We start from the raw sequence: 27,960 nt of genomic DNA on the forward strand, positions 1-27,960 counted from the left end.
TTCTATCTTATACTGGCCTTGCCATTTGAATTCGATTCCAACTAGAACCCAATCCAATCTCTTGCCCAAGTACTATTCGAGCAAGCACTCAATGATTAAACTTTCTAGTTTTTATTTGTGTAAATTCAAAAATTATGCAAAAATGGTGGTATCATCTTCTGCCATTGGTGTGAGGAAATAGAAGGTTCAATTCTTGTTGAAGTCAATACCCAAGCATGAGGTGGATATAAGGTAGAAAAGGTAGGAATGAGATTTTTGATATAATTCTTTATTGGATAAAAATCTTACCCCGTGTCAAAAATGAACTTATCTAGATAGTCTCCCTAAATGCTATTCTGAATAGCCATCTCCCTCCCTCTGTCCCTCTCTCTCTCTCTCTCTCTCTCCCCGTGACTAACCTCAATAGAAATACTCATATTATGCACTTAATGTAAAATAAACCATCTAAACATGAGACCGTTAACTCTTTATTACTTAGTTTATCCATAAATAGTATCTTTCTTTATATAATTCTTTTTATTACTACGAGAATAACTAAACATTATATTTTTATATTTTTTTTAGTTTTACACTTGACATAGATTTCATGTGCTTGCAAAGTAGTATTTTATCATTTTTTTTCTTAAGTTTCAACCAGTGAAAGCTATAATTTGCCCCATTAATTCTATTTTAAATTTCAATTTTTATCCAAGATCTTACTTTAACAGTAAAAGGAGTAAAATGACAAGCCCTCTTTCCTACACTTTGACAACATTTTCTAATAAGCATCAGAAATCAAGGTTTGCCGCCGGACCTTGTATCAGTGCTACACTAGCATTATATCGGTACGACATAATATGAGATTTTTTCAGCATACTGAGTATCGGCACGCCTTCCGTACTGAATACTGATACAGAATCGGTATGGTACTATGATATGGGATGTACCATTCGATTTGGCCTTGATAATGTGAACCCTACCAAAAACCATCCACCTTCCTATTCACAATGAACTAATTCCAAACATAAAGGATGTGATAATAAAAAGTTTTAGATCAAATAAATCTACAATTGTTTGTGACTCAAAAGTAAACAATATGCCATTTTACAAGAAAAAAAATTATGTTTGATATTAATTATATGCATTACAACCGACAAAACTTACTATTTTTGTCATATCATTTTTTTACTATTTTATATTGCCCAATCAATCAATTTGCTTTACCGACAAAAAGCAAAACGACATTCTATCCTCCGAGAAAGGAGGCAAAATGGTGAACCTATTGTCCATAAATTTAAAATATCTTCCGATCGATGCGCAAAGCAACTCAACCCTCTTGCCTCCACGAAACTAGGTCTCCACATAAGTAATGTTTCCATAAAAAACTTTAAACTAAGATCAATATAACCTTCTCCATTATCAATTATTATTTCAAATTATGAAGAACCAAAAAAGAAAAGTGCTTTGAAAATATACCTAGGTGCACATAATTCCAACCTGGCAACTTAGCCTTGCAAGCACTCTTGCTCATCACCCTAATTTCTATGAGTTGCATTATTCTTCTCATGCATGAAAAGGTAAGCCCAACTCCCAAAAATAAAGCTTGCTTTCGGAGTATATTATCCATTAGACCCTAAAATGCAGAGAAGAAATGTAAGACTCCGTCTATTCCCAGGGATAAGAATAAGGAATAATGACAATCTACGAGAAAAATTAGGAAAGAAAAGAAAAAAATAAAAAGGCAGTTCTCTCCTCACAGTCACCTTTAAATACAGGAGAGACGACCCCCAAGAGAGAGCGAAAAGCGAGCAACCCCCACTGCGCCCAAACCCAGAAGGAAAAGCTCTCTTCGAGCAGCGCCGCGTCTCGGCTTCTCCCCCCCTCTCATCCCACTCCTCTCATACCCTTCCTTTAAACCCTAACATTTCTCCTCTCTTTCCCTTCCCTCCCCCTCTCCTTCTCCTCTCTCCTCCTCCTCCCAATCCTCGAATCGCTTCGCCCGACCTCTCCCCATCCTTTCCTCCAGGGGTTTCCAGTTCGCGATCGAACTCTCACCAGCGAACGTTCTTGAGATCGATGTCTTCTTTCTTTCAGCTGCCCTAGGGTTTATCCAAAGAGGGAGCCTCCTTTCTTGGTTTTGCTGGCATTCGCGACGTTTGATTCTAGGGTTTAGATTGGGGAGGTCAACCCTGGCGGAGTCCATGGTTGGGTGATGGCGGATCCGCGCCGCTTCCGCCCCCGGTACGGTGATAATCTTGGATTCGTGGAGTTGGCGTGGGAGGAGGAGGTTCTTGGGTTAGGGTTAGGGTTTGAGCTTGGGAGCGAGGGATTTGAGGCGAGGGAAGTATGCTGAGCGTGCTGCGAGTCCATCTGCCGTCGGAGATCCCCGTCATCGGCTGCGAGATAACGCCGTATGTGCTCTTGAAGCGCCCAGACAACTCCATCTCCAACGAGGATGTCCCCGAGTCTGCCCCCATCAACGGCTACTGCATGAGGTATAAATGGTGAGCGCTCTCTCTCTCACTCCAGATGCCTTTTCTTGACATAGGCTTAACGTGTTTCTTGATTCTATTGTGGTTCTTGGATCGCTAAGATTTCTTTATTTTGTTTCCCTCTTGGATGGCGGCTTAAATTTTCATATTGTGATAGTACTGCTTGTCATCTGTTGCCAGTCAGGATTTCATTGTTTTGGAATGATGATTTCTTGAATTCGTTCATGTGTTTTTAAAGGCGTATATTTCATCTTGATGATGCATTTTCTTGTACCTTTACTATTTCGGATGCTTACATGAGTCTAATAATTTTTTGAATGCAATTTATCATGGAAAAGTGTGATATGCTGTTTGCATTGCCTGAATAAAGTTAAAGGATATTGTTTTGTTTCAAATATTTGATAGACAACTTCCGCATCGTGGGTTTTAAAGCTTGTACAAAAGTTGAAAGCCAAGATGAGCTTTTTAAATCTTTTCTTGCTCATTAGGTGTAGTTGTTGATAATCATGTGGGTACTATAGATAGTGAAATATCCATATTGATAACCTGCTGGTTTCATGGTTGCTGCATGCTATTACTTACCAAAATTAGTTAATAATATTTGTATAGTATGAGGCTTATGCCTAAGGACCTGGAGATATATATCGAACAGTGCTCTTTCGAACTGAAAAATGTATAATCCATTTTTCTGATATGTATATATATATTATTATGTTTAATGGAATCTCGTAGGCTATTTGGGATGATTTGTTATATTTTTGCTTAGTAAATTAAAATCAATCAGGGTAGACGCTTTCACATGGTGAGCATGCTTAGTTGACGATCCCAAAATTGTTATGTATGCAGATTATTCATCATTCTGGCCTCATAGGACATTGGTTACAAGCTTTGTGCTAATTTTGTTGCATTTACTTCAACATTTTATGTGAAATGCTATCATTAACTCTCCAGATGCTTTTGTTAACCTTGCAAGAACATCAGACTAATTTCTTTGATATTTTTAAGCAGTTTGTTTTCTGATATGACGTAAAATCTGTAGTGATAATGCATGCATTTCATTTTTATCTTGTTTGTCTCAAGAGTTATTTGAATGAATTCCTAATGAAAAGAATATGCTTACCAGCACAATTTCCTCAGTGAAGAAGCTTGACCTTCTAACTTTTCCCTTATATTGTGGTTCAAGTTTCATAGTTTCTAGGTCACTACTTTACAGAGACAGCTTGTGTGCATCTTCGTTTTTCCAGTACTCACTTATCCAACCATCTTTGCTATTTAATTTTTACCTGCTCACTGTCTAAAGAGATCTTTGGATGCATCAGGGTGTTAATTTTTGAGTTGAGTTTATTAAATCTAGAATGAGCGCTCCATGCACCGTAGCTGTTCACACTTATACGATAATTCATTTGCCTGTTGTTTTAACATCTTTTTCTGCATGTATTTCTTTTACTGGCATACTGTTCATATTTTTTTTTCTGTATACCACATTTATATAGAGAACCATGACTTGATTTGGAGTAATTAAAAAAGGGGTAATTCTTTATTTCTCCAGCTGCCTTGTTTTGGAAAGTTTACACTATCCATCTAGGTTGTTCATTATACCCAACCCAAATATAGACAATTTAAAATCAATTTTTGGGCTACTCAAAACAATCAAGATGTTAATCCCTTTTATCAGAATACGCCGACTAAGGGCACCGACTTCATCAGGCACTTAAACTGACATTGACCATGGGCATAAATATTTTCTCATTGAATTTCAAATCAACCATTATCCTTTGTTATATCTGGGGTTCGCCATTTTGGGCCGAACTGTACACCCTGTACCAGTTAGGTACCGGTATCTGGAATGAAAGGCGTATTGACACTCGGTACGCCGAAAAGACTTCATACCATATCGTACTGACGCAGTGCTACTGTGGCACTGGTACAGGATCCGCTATTGAAATGGCGAATCTTGGTTATATCTTTTATGCGGTCAAATAGTACATTTTTCTTTGTATATGATAGAACTATTAAAGGAATAAACAAATGGAATCCAATGAAAACAATGCCGTTCTCATAGTTAGGAATACCACAGTATTTGGCAGAACCCGTTGTTGTCGTGTACTTTATTACATACCAAATTATGTGTCATACTTTTTTTTGTCAACTACTGGATTTCTTTACTTTTTTTTCCCTATCGCATTGCATTGTTCACCACATAGACTTTGTTACTTTGCCACCTGGCATGTACTAATTTTTGGTATGTGCTATGCATGTGGGAGGAAATATTGATAGCTTCCATAGAGATGTGTGCACAATGCCTGCATTAGCAAGACTTATTATTGAAGTGAGGCCTCGTAGAGAAGGCCATGCACGCTGGGCTTTTGTCTTATACTCCAAGCATGCAATTTTATGTTGATAATTGGCAAAAGTGCTAGAGTGTCTGAGATCCCTCAAGTGTCATACACGATAGCATCCCAATAACTAGGTGTGGGGCTACAACATACGTACACACATACATACATGTACATATGTATATGTACTATTTAAAACTCACACGCAAAAGCACATTAAGAAAGGGAAGTATAATCAAAATTTACAATTGGATATACTTAAATATAAAAATCCATTAAATATCATATATTGTTCGAGGCATTGATCTTTATAGCTTAGAAATAGAAATACTTGTCATATGATCATTACTTTTTATAAGATAGAGCTTCTCCTATTTAGTGCTTGATTAGTATCTAATGGACAAGTAATTAACCAAAAAAGGAAATCACTAACATGTTTAATATTGTTCTATAAAAGTTTAAAAAGTTGAAGACTATAAATTGATTGGAGTTTGCTGGATTATGAAAGGCTCTATCATCCAACAACATTGATTATTTTTATTAGGGGTTAGCTGTTGCCGTCCAGCACCATCACTTGCTTTAATAGGGTTGACGATTACTTGGTTTTAATAGCACTGAAAAAATTGTTACATGGGTACAATATTGACTAGTCATTTAATCCTTTGTTAATTTTGTCTAATACTTCTAGGATAATTAGTTTATTTTAGCTATTTCACAAGTTTTGCATCTGTAGATAAACACATCGTAGTAAGCTTAGGTAAAAGGAGACAATCAAATAAAATATAAATGGGTAAAGATAGATAAAATAAAAAATGGGTAAAGATCGATAAATGACTGCCTTGAAGTACCATTAAATCATTGGTGTCGGTTTTGGATGTGGAGCTTGGTGGTGTTTGGAGTAGGTAAAGTCATAGCCATTGATGCGGTGTGCGTTGGGGTTGATTGGATTTGATTGTGTGACCCACTGTTATTGGTGTTCATTTGGAATCAAACCACTTCCTCTAGGCAATTGAATAGTGGTTTTTATTGCGAACTTGATTCACTTGGATTTTTGTTTACTTCGGTGGTTTTAAAATTCATACTAGTTAATTATTGAAATAATACAAAGATACAAATTATTTGAAGCAAAAATAGACTATTAAAGTGTAAAAACAAGAAACATGTAATAACTACATAAAGATTAAATTATTGATAAAGTTTATACTTACAACATAATAAAAACTGTGATTGAATTACTAAAAACAGCCCATCTCACTAACATAAAAATTCTCAACAGTCTTAAAGTCGTCATTGGAGATTCCTTCGTATGTAGTAGTCAAAATCTATCCTCTGTTCTAAAGCAAATTTCTGTTTAAAAAAATTAATCAATAAAAAAAATGAACAACAAGAAGATGTACAAAATTTTTCAGTACTCAATAACTTCATGCTTTTCTTTGATCTACTAAGAGGAGAAGAAAATAAAGTTACTTCTACTTGAGGAGCTAATTTAAATTGTAAGAAAGAGAAGAAGGTTGATTTCTTGTTGCTTGAAGAGGAGGATAAGTACAAAGTGGAGATGGGCAAAGTAGGGAGAGAAGAGTATAGGAGAGAATCCAACTACAAAGATTCCAACCACATAGAAACTTTGTTAGAGTAATACCTACACCATCTCTGCCCCCCCCCCCCCCCCCCACCCCAAACTTTTGAAAGATGTAATCTCCATGATTTGATAACTAGAGGGTGTAGTGGTGACTAAGGCACTGTGGTTGTGCAATGACTAACTGCTGAGCGAGAAACCAATCCCTTAGAGAAAATCTAAATGGAGTGCTAACAAAGCAAGTCCTTTGGTCTTGGATGATGATGAAAGTTCATGAACATGGAAGGAATTTCTAGAAGTAAGCAAGAAAGTAAACAATTTCGGTTTGGAGGACGAGGATACTCTTTCCAAATCTGAGGCTGTGAATGTTTGTGGAGGGAAATTATTGTGCTTCTATGCAGTATAATGTAATCCATCATTTGTTGCTTATCTGAAAAAAGTGAAATTGAAAAGGGGAAAGAGAAAGACATATTGCTGTCTATCAAACACTATAATGGAATGGCTTTGAGTTTGCAAGTTGTTTAAGATATTCCTTGGATACATGTGTGCATAAATGCATGTTGATAGTTATGTACCTAAGTCTCAAACAGAAAATGAAGAGGAATGTGAGAGAGAGATGCTGTCTAACAAATGAAATTATGGAATGACAATTGGTTCTTGAGTTGTTTAAATTATCCCTCTGGTACAATTAGGGTTACTTAAAATGTATTAAGATAGTTGAATTGTCAAAAATTGTGATAACTTTCTAATGAAAACATAATGACCCTTTAAAAAGTATTCATTGAAGGCATAGTGGCACTTTGTTTGAAGTATTCAACACTTGAAACTAAGAGTGCCCCTGCATGATACTTAAAAGAAAAGATACCATGTGTTGAGCACTTTTAATGTCGGTCGGTAGGAGACATAAAGGTGGATTGTGTCATGTCATATTATATCCTGCAGTTCCAATTTTGTGGAGTTACATGTTGGCTTTGTCTAAGTTCAGGATGTGGAGGTTGGTATGCTTTTGAAAATGTTGATGCTAAAAGTTGTTTTGCATGCCAAATATTAATTATCTAAGATTGAATGTAAAAATTTAGAGATTTTGTCATTTGTAAATCTTATGGCTAAATATCTAACAAAGATGGTTAAATTGAAATCATAAACTGAGAAATGCCCCTTATATTTTCAATGGAAAAAGATGGCTTTTATGGTGGTCATTATCATAAGTTACCTTGAACGGTGGGCCCTAAGAAATGCAATTATGTTACCAAGAATCCATAAATTATGTCTGCACTATCATACCCACGATAGCAGTCTAGGTGCCAGTTTTAAATGCGATACTTGAGGCTTGCAGGAGAAGCTGGGTATTGTAGCTTTGGTGATGGATTGTATATTGGCTATGAAGATTTTTTTTTTTATAAAAAAAATTAAACTTACTAGAGAAAGCATTGTGCAATACCAACAAGAATAAAAATTTCATAGAGTGATCATAATACAACCCTGTGCCTGCTATTGGGTTTTTTAAAATACTCTGTTTTAATAAAAGTATCACTTTATGTTTATCTTTCACTTTATGCAGAAGTAATCTACCTGATCTTTTGAAAATTCTTATGTGGTAACCTTAATGGAAGTAAAATTGAATAAATTTCAGTTTCCTTGACAAAATTTTTGCTACCCCTGCTGCATGTAAGTTGAAGTAATATTGATTGGAAAGGTAAATTATTTTGACATATATTGTTGCAGATACGATAGTTCTTACAAGTTCATAATTGGAAAATGTTTTTCTGCTTCTAGTGGGTATAACTGAGTTTTTCAAATATATTTCTTATTCTGTTCTGCAGGTATCGTGTACAAAGTGATCAAAAATTTACCGTATGCAGTGTACATCCAACTGAGCAAGCAACATTACAATGCCTGGTTTGTGTAAAGGCAAAAGTACCTCTTGCCAGGAGTTTCCATTGCACGCCTACGTGCTTTTCAGATGCTTGGCAGCACCATCGTGCTTTACATGAACGAGCAAGTACTGCTTCAAATGAAAATGGAACAGAGGAGGAAGAAATGTTTGGACGCTTTAGTAGTACTGGATCTGGGGTTAAAAATGCAGGGATTTCTGCTTCGACATCTAATGCTGGCCAGAGCCCTAGCCTGACCAATGCTTCCACACCAATATATCCCACAACTGTGGCAGAAAGGAGTGGTGATGGCTTGTTTGAAGTCGGACGATCTAGGACGTATACACCCACAGCTGATGATATTGGTCATTTTCTGAAGTTTGAATGTGTAGCAATAGATGCAGAGACAAAATTACCCATAGGAAATACAAATACCATTATGATGTCACGTGTGATACCAGCTCCAACTCCAATTCCACGACGCATGATTCCAGTGAATGGAGTTGATGTCTTGGGCCATATGGATCCTGATAGCCGCATTGCATCTTCTGGAACCTTCTCAATTCTCTCGTACAACATTCTCTCTGATGCATATGCGACCAATGAATCATACAGCTATTGCCCCTCTTGGGCTCTTTCATGGCCATACCGCAGGCAGAATTTGTTACGGGAAATTATTGGTTACCATGCTGACATCCTTTGTCTTCAAGAGGTACATATTTCTGATTTATGGTATTTTTTTTAATATCAGAGAGTATCATATAAAGTGGTCAGTTTCTAGAACATTTATCAGCTGTTTTCTGGTTCCACCACAACTTTCATGGGGCTTGATTACTGAATTTCTGTTAGGTAGAAGAATCCCGGATATCACAAATTGATAGCTTTTGAGACTTTAATGAAGAATATAAATTTGGTTCGCTCATATCTTGTTTTTGATTTGTAATTTAAAATGATGGCATTAAATCTCAGATGAATTTCATTAGTAAACTTATAATACAAAGTCTCTGGCCATGGGAAAAAAATATTGGCCTTGTGCTTGTGTCTCTCAGAGATTTTTGGCTCCTATTTCTTTTCTTTCCACAGCTTAAACAATACAAAGATGTTTGTGCTGCATTGTGGTTATCACTCCTTACATGGCTGGTCTCATATTCAAAATAAAACTATTACTATGTTCAGTCTTGGGACAGAATTGTGCACACTGAACATGGCATTGCTATAAAATTTTCAGGTTCAAAGTGACCATTTTGAGGAGTTTTTTGCACCAGAACTAGATAAGCATGGATATCAAGCACTTTACAAGAAAAAAACATCAGAGGTTAACTTGCACATGCTCAGTTGCTTCTGGAACTTTAACTTCCGTTGCTTTCAGCTTGTAAATATGGTTAAGTACTGGTAGTTGGTTCAGGTTTATATTGGAAATCCGAATGCAGTTGATGGTTGCGCCACATTTTTTCGCAGGGATAAGTTTTCACATGTCAAAAAATATGAGGTAGATACACTTTTAGATTAGTCATTGAGTATTGTTATGTCATTTAGCTGATAAATTCATTTCATTTTGCAGGTTGAATTTAATAAAGCTGCCCAGTCTTTGACAGATGCCGTTATTCAACCTAGTCAGAAGAAAGTGGCTTTGAGTCGATTGATTAAGGTTGCTGGCTTGCACTCAATTTAAGATTTCTGAGCTTTTACTTGCTTGCAAGTTTTGTTAAAGTTCCTTTATAACTGTCTTCCTCGTGTTTAGGATAATATTGCTCTTATTGTGGTACTTGAAGCAAAATTCAGTAGTAATCAAGGTGCTGATAATCCTGGAAAAAGGCAGCTTCTTTGTGTGGTACGTGAAGTTCTTTTCTTTTTCTCATGCTAACTTCTTCTGCATACTAGTTTTTGTTTGGGTAGATGGATATGTTTGATTTTTTAAGATGTTTGTCATATATGACTAAAGTCTAGACTTAACATTACTTGCATTGTATTTCACACTCTTTTACGACATCACCTGATCCATACAGAATTTAACTGGGCCACCCAGTTTCCTTGGATGTCCACATTGGCTTTTAGTCTTAGCATGGAGAAAATGGCTTGATGTTCATACAGTCTGGCAAACCTTTACAAGCTGGTGCTTATTTCACCTTCTCTATGAAGGCTTGGGAAACCAATCAATGTCCACCCAAGTGAATACTCAATTATATTTTTCTTATAATAATGTGCCATATGCATTATGAAAACAGTGGTTGATTATTACGAATAAGGTTAGAAACCTTGCTGGACCTTTAGGTTTTAGGCTTGTGGCTTGCATCTTTGGTGTCATCTGTAAACAAGTAAAGCACGGATTCCTTCAAGTGAGGCTGTACCCTAGTCCAGCATTTGCTGGGGATAAAGCCAAGTCTGTCCAGCCTATCTGTTTTTCTGTCTTTCATCAGTAAATGAGCCATTAACCATGGTAGACATAACTGCAAGTCGTAAAGAGTAGCTTCTGTTCTATATCACAATGCTAGTATGAAAATTATTCTTTATTTGCTTGTCTTTATTGTAGAAAAAAATCATTGTTGTGCCTTGTGCTGATATGATATGCAATTTCCTGTCATCTTGTGCAGCCCCGCATGTGTTTTTATAGTAAGGGTGGGCATGCTGTGTAGAACTGCTGGTGTCCTTTCATGTACTATTATTCATTTATTGGGGAGCTCTTCTAACCAGCTGTTTCTGCTCTGGCCTTTCCTTGCAGGCAAATACGCATGTAAATGTCCATCAGGATCACAAGGATGTTAAACTCTGGCAGGTTCTGAGTCTATCATATTTCAATAATCATATGTTTATTTCATGTTTGTTTTTCGTTCCGATCGTCTTGAATGTTGTCATGGATGTAATCATCTCAGGTGCATACTCTTTTAAAAGGATTGGAGAAAATTGCTGTTAGTGCAGACATTCCAATGTTGGTGTGTGGAGATTTTAATTCAGTTCCAGGAAGGTATGCGGCTTTATTCTTAGTTTCTTTCAGTGCTTTTTCATGTATTCTTTTATGTGTGTATTTACACATACATGTACGCTCGCACACACATATATATAATTCTAAAATATTTAATGAGAATGTTGTGGATGTAGTGCTCCTCATGCACTTCTTGCAATGGGCAAGGTAGATCAGCTGCATCCAGACTGTATGCGGCTTTATTCTTAGTTTCTTTCAGTGCTTTTTCATGTATTCTTTTATGTGTGTATTTACACATACATGTACGCTCGCGCACACATATATATATATATAATTCTAAAATATTTAATGAGAATGTTGTGGATGTAGTGCTCCTCATGCACTTCTTGCAATGGGCAAGGTAGATCAGCTGCATCCAGACTTGGCTGTGGATCCTCTTGGTATTCTGCGCCCTGCTAGCAAGTTAACTCACCAGCTTCCATTGGTAATGTTCATACTTGCAGTACTTGATCTGAATCTTCTAGTATACACTGTGTTAACTTGTAGCCTGTATCACAGGTTAGTGCATATTCTTCGTTTGCGAGAATGATGGGGATTGGTCACAGCTTAGAGCGACAAAGGAGGAGAATGGATCCCACAACAAACGAACCTCTATTCACAAATTGTACTAGGGATTTTATTTGCACTGTTGACTACATATTTTACACAGGTAAGCAACATATGTAATTATTATTATAATTTAGTGAATTGGCATTGTTTTGTTGTTGGTTTTTTTTATTGGTGTCTGGAGATATGTGGAAACCACATGTTCAATTTGTTTTAGTTTTTAAAGTTGTGTTGCATCTTGTGGTTTCAGCGGACTCTTTGACAGTGGAATCACTATTGGAACTCTTGGATGAGGAAAGCTTGCGGAAAGACACAGCTCTTCCTTCTGCTGAGTGGTCGTCTGATCATCTAGCACTTTTAGCAGAATTCCGGTGCAAGCCTAGAGTCAGACGTTGAAATTAGAGGTGCATGCAAAGTTTCTTTCTTATTTCTACTTTGTTCCATTTTTTTCTTAAGCTATAGAAGACATGAATTTATATAATTTTTCATGTGCGTTATGCGGTTATCCGTCAAGTTACTTAGGCCCTGTTTGGGAGAGCTGTTGGTAGTAGAGCTGTTAGAAGTAGAGCTGTTGGAAGTAGAGCTGTCTAAAGTAGAACTGTTATAAAAAGCTGTTTGCTGTTTGGTAACTACATTCGTAAAGTGCTGTTGTACTTTATTTTGTGTTTGGTAAATAAACTGAGAAAGTACTTTTGTATGACAAAATTACCATAAAGGACATTACATAGTATTATACAACAGAACATAATAAAACATAACATAAATTAATACATAAATATACGATATACTATAATATTATTGTAATATAAAATAATATTATGTTAATATAGCATAATAGTAATATAATTATTAGAGTAAATTAATATTTGGTAATATAACATAATATTAAATTATTTAACATAACATATTAATGTATTATGATATAATATAATATGATATTATATTTATAGTATAACACAAAAATAAAGGTATAAAATATTATAATTATTAGTATAAAATAATTTTTCATAATTTTTCATAAAATAATTTTCCGCGGTCCAGGGGCTCTTCTTCGTGGTCCACGCTCGAGGAGGACCTCAGCGTGGGCCGCAAGGTTGATGATAAAAAAAAAAACAATAGATTGATTTTGGAAGGTATGGAAAAGGATTAAAAAAATTTTCTTCTAAAATGTGGTTCAAGAGATGCATACAAAAATTGAAAAGAAAAATACCTTTTCTTATGGAAGGGAGTCTGACGGCTAGGGTTCTTGGCTCCAGCAGATTTTTAGGTTTATAAAGGGACAAACTATGTAATTATGTTATTTTAATATGGGCATTTTTGTCAAAAATACAGCTTTCCGAAAAAGCTGAAACAGCTTCCTCTCAAAAGCTCCAAATTGGAGCTTCCTCCCAAAAGCTGTTTTCAGCTTCCCGCAAAAGCTGAAACAGCTTTTTGAAAAATTTACCAAACACAGTTTTTCATCTAAAAGTACTTTTGGAGGGCCAGAAAGTGCTTTCTGGCCCTCCAAAAGCTCCCCCAAACAGGGCCTTATTTTGTTTCCTTAAGATCTCATGCATATCTGGTGTTTTTTTAAAATATTTTTAAGATGGACTAAAAAACTGTTGGAGATGATTCTAAAAGATATATGAACTCTTATAATAATTGTGACCCTACAGGGCTTTGCTTGCTATAACCAATAGAACAACAATTAAACACTCCTACTTTGAAGCTGATCTGAAATGACCTAGATGTTAACTCCTAAAACACAATCTCAACAATTTTCTTATGTGGGTGCTAGCTGGAATTAGATTCCGTAGCAGTGATAGATCATATTTTCTTCTTATATTCAAATAGTTAACCTGATATTTTGCCCTCTTTCCCTTTTTATTCTTATGTATCAAATCTTTCCCGGTGGTGAAGCCTGGCCTTGAACTTGTGATGGGCTTATAAAAAAACTACTATAGTGGCAAAACCATAGACTCTAAATCCCACAGCTGAGAAATTTCTTTCTCCAATGAAATGGGGTATATATTCTGACCATGTGCTTTCACTGCTTGATGTAACAATGTGCAACCTTTACTGTTGGTGCCATTCACGGTGATGGTTGTTTATCTTCCGTATGCAAGGACAATTGATCTTTTAGCCATTATCATGACAACAATGTGATTTGGCATGCAAATTATCTTAATGGACAGTTGTGGGCATTCGCATAGGATTGGTTGAATAAATTAGATTTGTTCATTGTATTTTTTTGGTAGACTGGTGTTTTAATCCTCATTGAAATTATTGGCTTGATTTAGCTCTAAGATGGAGGCTAAGAGTGTAACTTCATAACAAGTTTTGCACGAATCCTAATTTGAATAAAGCATGTGATGGATATAAGCTGATTACTGAACTGAAGTAGAGTCCCATGCATGCACTTCCTCAAAGCAGCTCACTCGGCGGCATTCTTGGAGTACACATTGGGTCATAATGTTTTAATTCCATTCTATGGTCAAATTTTCACCGGGTCCGATGAAGCTTGGTCGAGCCTAGGTCTGATGAAGCTTGATTTGTTTACCACTATTTCAAGCTTGATTTGCTCTTAATTTCGAAGTGGGCCTAAAACAAGTGTAATCGATCAGCTTGAAAATCCGAAATCGGGCTGTAAATGGATTCAAGCTTGAACCAACTTAGGTTTAAGCTTGAATCAATTGGTTCAAGCTTGAATCAGAGCTTGGTTCAATTATGAATTAACATTTAATGAACTAAAAAATGAAATAAATTCGAGCCCTAATAGCGCCGAGCATGATCTAGTTGGGTCTATTTTTTATCTTGGTTTGGAAGTTACTTTTGAGTCTAGATTGTTGGTTCAGGCTCATTTAGGTTACATTCGAACCAATCCTGAACTAAGCTTTTTCTAAGCTGAGCTTGGGTTGTTCAGGTGGTTTGCCACCCCTAAGCTATGGTTCCATGGACATCACGCAGCAAGGACCGTTAATGATCAACGTGAACTATATGAGTACAATGTCTTGTGCTAACAAATTAGGGATGAAACTATGTAACTCTCGATATAAAGGGAGGAGCATGATAATTTGGAACCTGCAAAGTGCAACGCTAGGTAATTCCGACATTTTTGACATTTCTTTTGGTGAACGAACAGTCCTTGTATGCATTGCCTGTGTTCACTTCATTCCTGTAAAAATGTAATGTCATCTGAGCTTTAACCAATCTTAAGCTTTCCTAGGCCTGTGTTGAGTATAATGAAATTAGAGTTTGATTTGTGGACTTTGTGAGCTAAACCAAAGATGAAGAATATACTACTTGTTGCTGCATGTGACTATCATGCACCTAATTCAGAAGTAACTGGTAATTACATCTGAAAAGACCATCTGGCATTTCGCTTGAAAAAGTAAAGACCATCTGGCATTTTTTTCCTTGCTTTAAGAATGCCCAAATTTTCAGACCGAGTTGTTGGGGTGGCCAAGGATATTAAGGTCACTGGTTAACATATGCTAATCCATCCATTATGATGGATACCATTATGATGGCTAATCCATCCATTCATACTTATGTTGAAAGTGGTCTTGTTTCTTGGAGTATAAAGCAAGGTTGCTATAGTGAAAGCAAAATGTAGGTTGGTTTAACATATGCTACGTCTATTTTGGAAATATACTACTTTAAATGGAAGTATCATGTTCCGAAGCTTCAAATAAAGGGAATGTAGTATCTTGTTGGACCTAATATATGTCTGTGAAAGTAATTGCAATAACTAGCTGTCAGATGGCATGCCGATTAAGCTAGGAAATGAATAATAATGCCATTTTTCTCTTTCCCCTGTTGATTGGTTTTTATTTGGAGTGCAAATCTTTTTCAAGACTGAAACCCTTGATTTTGTCATTTTGCTATATTGGGCTCTGTTGTTAGACCTACTAAACGAGTGTGCATGGCTTTTTTTACCTGCTTGATATTTGGTTCAGGTCTTTCTTTTCCCAGTGATTAGATTGCCAAATGTGGCCCTAGCACAATAGTTTTGTGAATTACAGTTACTATAAATAAGTCAGGTTGAAATTATTGAAGATTATTGATTCAGATACTTTCCAGTCAGCAAAACAGTTTCTTACAGCTTTTTCGTGTGAAATAAAATCTGTTGTACTGAAATGGTTATCCTATGTTGCTGCACCCTATTGTTTTCTCTTCGTATTGCTAGAGGAATATGGGGGAAAAACTGAATTCGTAGACCTTTCTTCCCCCCCCCCCCCCCCCCCCCCGCCCCCACAAAACAAGGTTTTGACCCTCCTTTTATTTTATTTTATTTTTTCCTTGTTGACTCTGGTGCGCAGGTCCTTTTCTCCGTCCTGCTTGGCCTTGTTTGTGTTGTATGGGAAATTGGATGATAAAAGGTCCATCCGGTAATGCTCTCAAAGGAGGTAGAGAATTTTCATTGTGCTCTGTGGCGATGGTTCCCTTAAGGGCTCATTGTGGATCTACTTGTATCATTGTCAGTGTCTCAGAAAATTGTGCAAAATATGTTTTTTCTAAAGAAAACTTTAGCCATTGTCTAGTATAATTTTTTCAGAAGGTTACCAATTACAAGTTCAGGATATAAATTAGACTTCGTTTCTTTCCCTCAAAGTGGAATGTTGCACTTTAACCAACCACAACCACGATATGCCGGGAACGTTGAGAGATCGTTCTTTGGTATTATATCTGAGTTACGTCTAGATTTTTGCTGACATTGAATCAACTGGAATATTATTTTTTTGGAACCCCATCTTCACACTGCATAGCAGGTACCATTCTAGAACTTGCTATATTTATATGAAATTGTTTGGGTAATGTAATTGGTGACATAACAAAGTGAGAGATGAAGATTATGAACGGGTGATGTTATCTGCTCGAACAATTAATAATTGCTGGTTGTCTTTCCTGACCGGTAGATTACTCAGAATTTAAGGACCTTCATCAATCTTGAAGAAACTGAAATGGCATCAAATAAGTAGGGCGAGGGACTGTATCTGGGTGGCAGGTGGATCGAGCTCTTGAAATTGAGTTTGGGGAAGGGATGTTGTGTCGAAGTTCCTAAAATAATATTCAAGTTTTAGAAGAGAGTGCTGCGATGATGGGCGTTCTGGTTCTGTTTTTTAATTTAAATTCAGATTAGAAGGTAAAACAAGCTATCGCAGGTGAGATTGGTTTCTTTACTCTCCTATGTTTGTGGTTGTGGACACGGGTTCCTGAGAGCCTAGGTATGTGCTTTATGTGACAAGTAATTGTTTATTAAGTAGATGCAATGCTATGATAGATGATTTAAGAATGGGTTCGAGACCCATCCGAAACAGTTTTGTTTTCCCCCTCCTTTCTTAAAAGCTTTGGAGGCTGATCGTGCAATTATTGTGGGGCCAGAAATTTTAGTTGCCTCAGTCCCTCGTGGCAGCCGTCCTTAATTTGAAGTTGGGTTTATAATAACCTGTGCGTCGGAGCATTTTTGAGCCATCCGTCCTTGGTTTTAACAAGCCTTCGCAACTTCGATTGTTTCCTCCTCTTCGATAGCATTCGTTCTCAACCTAGAGGCGTCTAAGCTAGATTCATGTGATTTTGGATTCACTGGTTCTTGTTGCAATGTAATGAGTTGTTCTGAATTTGTTTGTTTTTCCTTTCCGACCCCGCACTTGAATGAATACTTGGGATTTTTAGCGAAAAAAATGAATACTTGGGATAGCCTGTCTCTTCCCTGAGTCTGTAAACTCTTGAAACATTTGTGAAGAGTATGAAGCAATTCAGAATCAATTAGGTAGATGGATGATGTGTGTAAGATTGGGAGAACTCTCAAGGCACGTTTGGTTTGTGAGGTTTGTGATAAGAATTGGAATGTATTGGAATAAAAATTGAAATGGTCATATTTTTTTTGATACATTTGATTCGTGATTGGAATAGAATTGGAATTAGAATTGGATTTGAATATTAGATAAGGGCTCGGATTGAATTTTGGGAGATTGGGATATTCTTAATTTCTCTTAAAATCGGAATGAGACTTTCTTCAACCAACCGGTTAGAATAGAAGTAACCCATTTTCATTTCCATTTAAGCACCAAATCCTTCCCAATGAAACATATTCTTAAACTCTAAGATAGGAAGATCACTTCCTTTCTTTGGCAGAGCACTGAAGTGGCTCGTTGTTTTGCAGCTGAACTGTATTCTCGTTGTTCTTTTCCGTTTCATTAAAGTTTATTCAAGAAAAGATACTTATTGAAATGTCCATGAGCTGGTGAGTACGTCATCTTTCATAATTCACTTGCTCATGATTAATCTATCATCATGCTAAACCTTATCACACGGTTAGGTTTCTGATTGGATCGTGGCCTGGCCGAATTCCTAATGGAAGCTGGAACACATGCATACCGACCGTGCTTGTCGTAGATATCCTCACTCCAGGCTAGCTTCGGATAGCTCCAACTGTTCGCGTTGCGCGCTCCATCGCTTTAATTTTGACATACTATTTGCGACTCTAAGCTACTTGTACTTTGCCATCTCCATCTTCACGGTTGGGCTGGGTCCCTCTGCAGTCATGTTCCATGACACAAAGTTAAGAGATGCTTACGCGCAACCACTCTCCATCATTGAGAAAAAACCCAAGAATTATGGGCACATATTGTGGAACTCGAAAATCTCAACAATCTTATTTGGTCGCTGAGACCAATAAATGAAAGCTCAAGAATTTTATGATGAGATATCCAGATGTCTCGGCTGATATAGATCGACTAAAGAAAAGGATATTAACCACAGCGATCAGGAGGCTAACCACTAGGAAGCGAATAACTACTATGGCAAAATTTCCACCGATGTATTGCAATATTGGTAATAGTGTTATTGGCTGGCTTTTGTGGCTGGATGGAAACGCCAAGAGTATTTTCTTACGAGTCTGGCCAACTCGATGGATTGATCGCCAAAATTTCTCTCTTAAAAGACCGGACTTGGCATGTTTCTCTTAAAGCTAAGGAGTTGTTTACACCTTTTGGTACCAGGCTTCATATGGTGCTTGCTTCCTTGTTATATTTTTTTCTTTGCCTTTGCTTCTCTTCGAGAGCATGCACGTACTCTTAATCTACTTGATGAATTTGGGCTCCTGATCATTTCCTCTCAAATAAAAAAAAGTTGATGTATCATAATATGTCAAACAGAACAAAGAAGGTAAAAAAAGAATGTAAATCTTTGAACAATGAAGCATGCTGTTGCCTCAAGTCAATATCTCATCCGGATGGAAAACGTGCTTTTTAAGGGAGAATCCATATCTATACAGACGGCAGCATCCTTTCCAACAATTGATGCCTCTCCAAGTCTATATCATTTAAAACTAATCCATGAATGCGGGCGCTGGCATGGTTAGACATTGCTTTCAGCCTGATGCTATCTATCCGCTTTAAATGGTCCCGATTATTGTATCTTTCGTGCGAAAGAGATCTTCTTTTGCGATGTTAGATCAAGTCTTGCACCGCTCTCAAAGCATTGCGAACGCTTTCATTCATCTAGCCATATAGATCTTGATCGTGCGATCCAATAGTGGATTGGTGCGAAGAAAGGTGAATCTTTTTGGTTTTTTTTGCACGAAAGATGCTTGGTCCGTTTTTTAATGTTTACTGTACTTGGAGACAAAGATCCAGCTTTCGCTTCCTTGAACAATTCAGCGAGAATTGTCCATCCTAACCTGCAAACACCGTGATTGCTACGAAACTGCACCCACCTTTACTTATTTGAGAAGGTGCAGGGACCTGCCAATAGATCTCCGATCCATTATAAACTCTAAGTAGTCTGAGTTCTCTCTTCAGGGGCAATATGGCAAGCTTCAACCTAGTCCATTACGCTCAGTCGCCGGCGTTCGTTGTTTTAATGGCCATGAGCTTGATCGGCTTTGCGAGCTCGGACTATGCGAGCGACCGAGCCGAGTGCGCCGACAAGGTGATGGCGCTGTCAACATGCCTCACCTACATGCAGGGCAGCGCCAGAGCTCCCACGCCAGACTGCTGCAGCAGCGTCAAGCAAGTCGTGGAAAAGAGCTTCAAGTGTGTCTGCGTCCTCGTCAAAGATCGCAACGAGCCAGAGCTCGCTAGCTTCAAGGTCAACGTCACCCTTGCTTTAGGTCTCCCTTCCAGGTGCCATGTTCCCGCAAACGCTTCCGATTGCCCAAGTAAGAAGCACACTCAGCACTCGATCATCAATCTCATTAACACGAGATGCATAAATTCATTCTTGCACCTGCTTCCTGATGCTTCTGATCATTAGTCCCAGTTCGAAGTAACTCACTCACGGCTCTCATATATATATATATATATATATATTTATATTCTCTGATGCACTTGGCTAAATGATCATTCTTGCTTAATTTCTAACCAGTGTTATTCTCTCTATATATATACATATATGTAGAAAGTTAGGAACTGACTCTCTTTCTGTGCTCTCCTGTTGATGTTTTAACGTGCGGGCATGGTGCAGGACTGCTGAACCTACCTTTGAATTCAACTGATGCCAAGGTGTTCGAGCAATATGAAAATGCGCTTAAAGGGAATTCTGCAAGCAACAGTGGTAATATCTTGTATCCGAGCCTCCTTGTGCGTTTCATCATAGGGTTATTCAGCTAAGCAAGAACAAAGTTTAATGGAACATCCTGTCATGGCCTGGGGCCTGCACCATTTTCTATGGTGTTACACTCTAAAGGAACAAAAAGGTGACCTTGGATGCCACCGCATACATCCTTTTGACGCCCAACTGGTGCATCCCAAAGTGGAGGTCGATCTCAAATATTACTGAGGAACAATTTCTCATGAAATATGTTTATATATATATATATATATATATATATATATATATATATATATATATATATATTGTTGCGGGGACGGCGTCCTTCCCGAGGTATTGTCTGTTCTGGGAGCCGTTAACCATGCCTTTAGGCGCTAGGCACACCCAAACGGTTTTGTCCCACAAAAAGGCCCTCGGAAGGAAAGGTTTTGGCCTCCCCATTATAAGGGCACGGATCTTTCCGATATCAGGCGATGTGGGACTAAATTCGGGTGCCTCCCACAACATAGCCCCCCAGCGGGAAGGTCCTGTGCCGGTTTTTATCCGACAGCCCCGCAGGCCTAGAGGGTAGCCTACGGCAAGAGGCGCCTTCTACCTGGTGCGCCATCTATTGCAAGGGTCGGCACTGTCGGAGCCATTCTACAACAGCATAGTCCCCATCGATCCTGGACAGAGAAACCGCCGCCCCCCCCCCCCCCCCCCCCCCCCCCCACACACACACACACACACACAACATATATAATATAGGTTAGATATGGATATATGAATCATGCTCTATTTACTGAGATGTGGGCTTGTAGTACCTGCAGCATTCTGCTGCTGCTAGTATTAGCAGCCGTCCTCGGAGAAGTAACAGTAATGGTGATAAGTGTTGCTGAAGTTAAAAACCTGGTTACTTCGCAGGTAGAAGACAGCAATTAAAAAATTAATTTGCAACCAACCGCTGGTGAGCTAGACTGTGTCCCAGAATGGCACTCAACTAGCACTAAAAAAACATGACATTCTGACCCAGCAGTTTGACTTCATTAATGGTGGATAACATTTTAATTTTGTTTGGTCCTAACTGTTTGGTGCTGTATTATGCAAGGCAGGAATAGAGTAGCATGCATGATCTCTACCACACAGGGTTAAAGACTATGTCATAGACATTTGGCTGAAAAATGATGTTATTAATGATTAAGATCCATGTTATACTTACATTACAATCCTTAATTTATTTTCTTATACTTTTAGTAGATATTAGTCATGTGGTATGAGAGTCTTTGTATGTAACTTGGCTAAATTAATCCAACGCAACTTGACCTGATTCAACTTGATTCAAAATCTGAGCTCAAAAAATTGATTAGGGTTGGATTTGAGTTGTGGAGCTCAGCTTACAAGTCAAGTTGGATTAGGTTTTGGGAAAAGGCCTTAGAATCCCAGGTTATGCAAGGGCTGACATCCAACCCTTCCCAACCAAGGCAAAATTAAATTATTATAGTTTTTTCAACTAAAATTATACGGACCAAGGAAATAAATAAAGTTATATGTTAATTATGTAATTTTCTATTTCAAAATTAACTACCAAACTATTTCTCCTATTATCTTTTTTTAAGAATAGCTATTTTTATTGTTCTTTTTCTTTTTTAAAAAATAAACCTAGGCCCTCCTTCCAATGGCGGAGGGTCACAACTGTTGGGCTACAGCTTGATTTGTGTTATTTATTCCTCTACTGCGCCTCGGATGTTTTAGTCTTCTCATCATGCTCAAATTTGATCATGTTTTTGTCGTTCAAGGGAATTCTAATGGAAATGCGTCCATGAGCACAAAGGCAAGCGGATGGAGAATAGAGACGGATGCTGGGCTGTGGAATTTGTCTTTGCTTCTTCTTGTGCCTCTACTGATTCTTGGAAGCTAGAGAAGTTTTTCTCCATCAAATATGCATTCCGTTTTCAGTGCAAGCATTCAACTGCCAGTAAAACTATTTTATTTGTCTTATAAATGGACTAGTTATATGTTCTAGCTTTGATGCTCCTCAACAGGGAGTGATTCTGCTAAATTGGAGTACCGGGAACTACTAATTTCTTTGTTAGTTTAGCTTCTTTTTTTTTTTTGGTGTGTGTGCACTTTTCTAATTAGCGACTTTGGTTTTCTTCCATGGAGAATGTTTTATCATAAGGAGTGCAATACAAGGCCTTCTCACTGGTAAATTATTATTATCGTTATTATTTTAAATTGTGGGAATCCTAACTTTTAATTCAAGCTAGAAGCCTCTTTTCAGCGCATGGGTCGAATAGAAGGATGCGTCCACTGGCGGATTCAATATATATATCCAACCAAAATCCTCTAAGGTGCACATAGCCTGATGGAGGACGAAATATATCGTCATGCCCCCAACAAAAGGGCCACCCAATTTTGGCCCAATAGACGCCAACACCGACCAGACCGAACTTCGGTCCGGCTTAGAACCAGCTCGACCTCGGATATCCGGTGACTCGCCCGACCAAGTTCAGAGCATTTCCTGTATTCGTCAACTCGCCCGACCAAGTTCGGGGCATCTCCTGTATTCGCCGACTTGCCCGACCAAGTTCGGAGCATCTCCTATATTCGCTGACTCGCCCGACCAAGTTTGGGGCGCCTCTTGTATTCGCCGACTCGCCCCGACCAAGCTCGGGGTGCCCTCTCCAATGATATGCCCCAACCCATGAGCTCGGGGCGCTCCGCCGAGTACATCTCAGAACTCGGGATGCTAGGCTAACCTTAGCACCCGTCAGGTCGTCCTCACCAAATGCATGATGCGACCTCTCAACGAGCTCGGCTCTGCCAATGGCCGCAACCATATGCATGTCCACGCCCTCCTACATGGTCGTACATAGCGACGCCGCCATGCCATGCTTTGCTTGCTGGCCCACGACAGTCAAGGATAGTACTATGCTACTTTGGCCATATCCTGCGAAGACTGACAACACCTTACCGTTCTCCAGAACGGACGGCTCCACACACCACCAGCAAGCTTTAGTTGCGCGCCGTCCGACTTAGAGCCATCCCCTCTCATGATGAGGACGAGCAATAGCTACGCCACCTGGGCCTCTCCATAGGGACTATAAAAAGCCCTGTCACGTAACACCTAAGGAATTTTTGGCTGGATCAACTGAGTTCTACACTAACTTGAGCGTCGGAGGGCCCTCACCGGAAACATTGGTAAGGCTTTGTGTAGGTACATCGCCGACTGCGGGAGGCGGCTTGCACCCTCTTCCTCCACACTCCGGCGGCTTCCACGATTCCTTCGGCGTGGTTACCCTCGGGCCAGATTTGAACCACAACATTTTTGGCGCTAGAGGAAGGGCCTGATGTTAAGGAGTCAAAGAGCTCCGAACGCGTCGAGCAGCCGGGTACCAGTGCCCGGAGGTTAAGGAGTCACAGAGCTCCGAACGCGTCGAGCAGCCGGGTACCAGTGATCATGAGGTTAAGGAGTCACAGAGCTCCGAACGCGTCGAGCAGCCGGGTACCAGTGATCATGAGGTTAAGGAGTCACAGAGCTCCGAACGCGTCGAGCAGCCGGGTACCAGTGCCCGGCCACTCCCTTCAAAGTCCACCCCCTGCAGCGCCCGCACCAGCAGATTAGATCCCTCAGGTCCAGCCAGAGCAGTTTTACCTGCTCGCTTAGTAAGTCCAAGCTCTTATCGCGACTGTTCAAAGCCTTCAGCCGGTAGGAGCCTCATTACTCGCCGAGCTCGACAAGAAAGTCGAGGAAGTGAGGCGACAAGTCCAAATGCTCTGGGATCAAGTTGCGGAGCGCCACAAGGAGCGCCACCGATCGAGGAGCAGATCCCCCCGAAGGTCTAGTAAATACACCCCCTTTGGTTTTGCGGAGTACACTCTCCTTACGTCCTCCCGGACAGAGATCCTCATGAAAATTGAGGGTCGCGGCTATCTCCAACCTCCACTAAAAATGTGACCGTCAGGGTCGCGGAAGCGCTCAGATAGATACTGCTGTTTTCACAAAAACCACGGTCATGACACGGAAGACTGTTACCAGCTCCATGATAAGATTGAAGCGATTGTCCGCCAGGGCCTGCTGAGTCAGTTTGTCCGTGGTCAAGCCAACGGAATGGAACTCGATGGACAGAGCCCAGAGCCGTCCAACGGCCCGACGACAATTGCCCCAGCGCGGGCACCATCAATACTGCCCCTCCGCATTCCGCACGTTAGCGGCCTCTTGATTTCGGGGGATAGGGACGAGGCTGCACCCCCATTAGTCCGGATCCGATGACTCGGGATGTAAGCTACAACCCTCGGACGGGACTTCAGCCCCTCCAAATTAGGGTTTTTAAATTCTAGAATGTGTTAATTAATAAAGTTACCCTCTGGGATTTTTCCAAAGCATCTCCGAAACTCCCTAATGGGCTTGACGTGCTCCGGTTGCCCCTGCAACACGAGTTATATATTGATAAATCGACAAAATCGTTCCTCAAGCTCGGCCTTAGGATGCCCTACAACATCGATCGAGAGCCAAAGGGCCTCGCGACTGCAGGATCTATCGACAAAGTCGTCCCTCGAGCTCTGCTCGGGATGCCCTGCAGCATCGATCGAGGGCCAAAGGGCCTCATGACTGCAGGATCTATCGAAAAAGTCGTTCCTCGAGCTCGGCCTCGGAATGCCCTGCAGCATCGATCGAAAGGCAAAGGGCCTCACGACTGCAGGATCTATCGACAAAGTTATCCCTTGAGCTCGGCATTGGGATACCCTGCAGCATCGATCGAGAGCCAAAAGCCCTCGTGACCGCAGGATTTATCTACAAGTGCGCCCCCAATTTGAGTGGGGGGCGCCCTGCGGCGTCAACGGGAAGCCGTTGAAGAGCACCCTCGTCTGCAGTATTCTACAAGTGCGCCCTCGATCTGAGTGGGAACGCCCTGCAGCGTCAACGGAAAGCCGTTGAAGAGCACCCCCGTCCACAATATTCTAAAAGTGCACCTCCGATTTAAGTGGGGGGCGCCCTACGGCATCAACGGGAAGCTGTTGAAGAGCACCCCCATCCGCAATATTCTACAAGTGCGTCCCCAATCTGAGTGGGGGGCACCCTGCGGCGTCAACAGGAAACCGTTGAAGAGCACCCCCGTCCATAGTATTCTATAAGTGCGCCCCCGATCTGAGTGGGGGGCGCCCTGCGACGTCAATGGGGAGCTGTTGAAGAGCACCCCCGTCCGCAGTATTCTATTAGTACGCCTTGATTTTGGCGGCGGACCCCTTTGCGGTATCTACAAAGTCGTCCCTTGAGCTCGGCTCGAGACGCCCTGCATTGTCTCGATCATAAGCTGAAGAGCTTCCGCGACCATAGGTATCTACGACAACGCCTCTGGAGTTAAGATCGGGGCGCCCGACGTTATATCCATCGCGATCCAAAAGAATCTCTCCCGGGTGCTGCCACATTAAGGGATGTATCATCCAAACTTGATCCAGAAAGCTCGGTAACTGCGGGATCTATCTACAAAATCGTCCCTTGAGCTCGGCTCAGGATGCTCTACGGTTTCGACTGGAAGTCGAAGGCCCTTGCGATTGCAGGGCTCATCTACAAAGACTTCATCAGCTCCGCGGGAGTTGCATGGCAACACAGAAACCGAGGTAATCCCTAAGCTACACAGTGCGGGTCTTGCTAGTTAAGCACAAAGACCTAAGCGAGGCAGGTTTAATACATTGTGCCAGATTCCAAGGTGAAAAAAAAATCCGCTTCATTTTCACTGAAGGGCCAAGGGCCAATTACAAAAATGCCCGACCCTGAGGTCGGGGTAAATACAAAAATGCCCGATCCTAAGGTCGGGCTAAATACAAAAAAAAGCATAAATGGCCTATTTAGCAAAAGCAAAAAGAGAGAAGAATCATCAGCTTGGACAGGCTTCCAACCTGACCGTAGCAGCAGCTTCTGCGTCTTGGATCGTCACCCTCTCCGATAGCTCACCTGACTTGGCGAGCTTGTTCCTCCTGGACGTCGTTCTCCCTGGTGCCCGTAGACGTAGACGAAGTGCATCCTGTAGTGGAAGCCCTTCGTCACGCCAGTGATGAGGTTCTTCGATCCCTCTTCATACCGAGCTCCATCTGACGCAACAACCCCATTGTGTCGAGCCATCATGATCTTATTGTTGAAGACCATTCTTGCGACTTCTTACAGCGAGAATGGTAGCCAGGAAAGAAGAAGGAAATAAGAGGAATCGAGTGAAGGCCCCGAGACCTCCTTCCTCAGGGTATTATATAGCCTACTTTGACGGCTCAGATTGGGTTAACCAAATGCCTGACTAGCCAGATCTCACCACGTGGCATACCCAAAAGTTTTCTTGGCGGATCTCCCTAGGTCATAACCTTGAAGACCGAAATAATTATGGGAGTCGTTTTGGAGGATGGGCTACTGATGCTCGACTCCTCACCTTCCACCCAACGACGCCTTGAAAAAGGAGCGTCCACACAATTCTCCAAAGAATTCTTACGGCCGCTCCTATCCCAACTGACATGGCAGCCTAATCCGTTCGACCTCGGGCAGACTTCTATTCCCGAGCAGGTGTCAACCCTCGGGCGGACTTCTATTTCCGAGCTGGTGTCAACCCTCGGGCGGACTTCTATTCTCGAGCTGGTGTCAACCCTCGAGCGGATTTCTATTCTCGAGCTGGTGTCAACCCTCGAATGAATTTCTATTCTCGAGCTGGTCTCGAGCTACTCTCGAGATGGTGTTAGGCCTGAAGCTCAGGCTTGAGCTTGAGCTCGAGCTCGGGCTCGGTACTGAGCTCTGTATTGCGCTCGAGCTCGGGCTTGCTTGGCAAAATAAAGGCTCGGGCTTAAGCTCGTAAATTTCGTTTCAATTACAAGCTCGAGCTCGATACGAGCCCGTTGGTCTGTTTTTTTGTTTCCTTGAAACAGCACAGAAATAATTTGAATGTATATAAAAGAAATTATAAAGTGGTAGAACAGTAAACAAGTAGGAAATGGACAAGCAGGATTGGGCTATAGAAGTCTCAGATTTTAATTATGCCAGCATAAATTTTTTTTGGCTCAGCGCCTTGCAGCACCATAAGACCACGAATACAAGTGTCACATCAAATTAAGGGAAAGTATGAACACAAGTTGTTAAAAAGATGCATCATCTTGAACGAAGACATTTTAAATAGTATTCATCAAATTGGCTGCTAATAAAAAGGACAAGAAAATTTTGAATTAGACATTCATCATTGTCCTCTGCTGTTTAATTTACAAAGAGAGCGCTGTATGAGCAAGCTATGGTGACCGCCAGGTGTTCTGGATGTTGTTTGAGCTTATAATATCCATGGCTCCATTTCAGTAAAATCCTGTGGCCTGGAAGGAGAAAATTGACTATTTGACGCATCAGTTCAGCCTATGATGCACGACAGCAACTATGGCGATGTCAACTATAGGTGTATCCTGGCTCTTTTCAAGGAACGAGCTTCATTTTTCCCTTGGAAGTATTCCTCACCTAACGGCCACCTTGGACGCAAGTCAAACTGTATCATGGCAAACAAGCAATTAGGTGCTGTGGCTACTAAACAAAACAAGATTATAAAAGCAAATGTAAGAAATAATTTGCAGGGTTTTTTTTCAAAAAAGAAAGGGAACTAATTTGCATGTTTCGAAATGGCAAATCAAAGATTCGGATAAGTAG

General features: G+C 40.2%; 2 protein-coding genes across 6 annotated transcripts; both read left to right on the plus strand.

Annotated features, from left to right (window-relative positions):
* Nucleotides 1–1,696: 1,696 nt before the first annotated feature.
* On the plus strand, nucleotides 1,697–16,376 carry LOC103716343 (carbon catabolite repressor protein 4 homolog 1). Of its 5 annotated transcripts, none has more exons than XM_008804302.6 (12): nucleotides 1,697–2,483; nucleotides 8,207–8,969; nucleotides 9,486–9,572; nucleotides 9,663–9,746; nucleotides 9,819–9,905; nucleotides 9,999–10,088; nucleotides 10,977–11,030; nucleotides 11,128–11,219; nucleotides 11,547–11,661; nucleotides 11,736–11,886; nucleotides 12,034–12,187; nucleotides 16,085–16,376. In XM_008804302.6, exons 1-11 carry the CDS (start codon nucleotides 2,326–2,328, stop codon nucleotides 12,177–12,179), a joined length of 1,827 nt encoding a protein of 608 aa, XP_008802524.1. In that variant the 5' UTR covers nucleotides 1,697–2,325; the 3' UTR covers nucleotides 12,180–12,187; nucleotides 16,085–16,376. The 5 variants fall into 5 exon arrangements, 3 of the variants coding, with proteins under 3 accessions (XP_008802524.1, XP_026663989.1, XP_038972167.1); XR_016403529.1 differs by having other exon boundaries at nucleotides 1,741–2,483; nucleotides 12,034–12,296; nucleotides 13,307–16,376; XM_026808188.4 differs by having other exon boundaries at nucleotides 1,747–2,483; nucleotides 9,654–9,746.
* Nucleotides 16,377–19,189: 2,813 nt separating this feature from the next.
* Nucleotides 19,190–22,507, plus strand: LOC103716344 (non-specific lipid transfer protein GPI-anchored 6-like). The gene is made up of 4 exons (XM_008804306.5): nucleotides 19,190–19,321; nucleotides 19,568–19,926; nucleotides 20,232–20,321; nucleotides 22,094–22,507. Exons 2-4 carry the CDS (start codon nucleotides 19,575–19,577, stop codon nucleotides 22,213–22,215), a joined length of 564 nt encoding a protein of 187 aa, XP_008802528.3. The 5' UTR covers nucleotides 19,190–19,321; nucleotides 19,568–19,574; the 3' UTR covers nucleotides 22,216–22,507.
* Nucleotides 22,508–27,960: the final 5,453 nt, after the last annotated feature.

Source organism: Phoenix dactylifera, chromosome 1 (assembly GCF_051530095.1).
Source record: "Phoenix dactylifera cultivar Ajwa chromosome 1, Ajwa_hap1_PhDact_Kaust_v1.1, whole genome shotgun sequence".
Taxonomy (NCBI): domain Eukaryota; kingdom Viridiplantae; phylum Streptophyta; class Magnoliopsida; order Arecales; family Arecaceae; genus Phoenix; species Phoenix dactylifera.

Excerpts from the sequence above, each read along its gene's own strand:
- LOC103716343 (XM_026808188.4), top strand. The coding sequence starts at position 2,326 with ATGCTGAGCGTGCTGCGAGTCCATCTGCCGTCGGAGATCCCCGTCATC. Across the intron at positions 8,970-9,485 it reads ACATCCTTTGTCTTCAAGAG|GTTCAAAGTGACCATTTTGA; the intron begins GTACATATTTCT and ends TAAAATTTTCAG. Across the intron at positions 11,887-12,033 it reads TGACTACATATTTTACACAG|CGGACTCTTTGACAGTGGAA; the intron begins GTAAGCAACATA and ends TTGTGGTTTCAG.
- LOC103716344 (XM_008804306.5), top strand. The coding sequence starts at position 19,575 with ATGGCAAGCTTCAACCTAGTCCATTACGCTCAGTCGCCGGCGTTCGTT. Across the intron at positions 19,927-20,231 it reads AAACGCTTCCGATTGCCCAA|GACTGCTGAACCTACCTTTG; the intron begins GTAAGAAGCACA and ends GGCATGGTGCAG. Across the intron at positions 20,322-22,093 it reads GAATTCTGCAAGCAACAGTG|GGAATTCTAATGGAAATGCG; the intron begins GTAATATCTTGT and ends TTGTCGTTCAAG.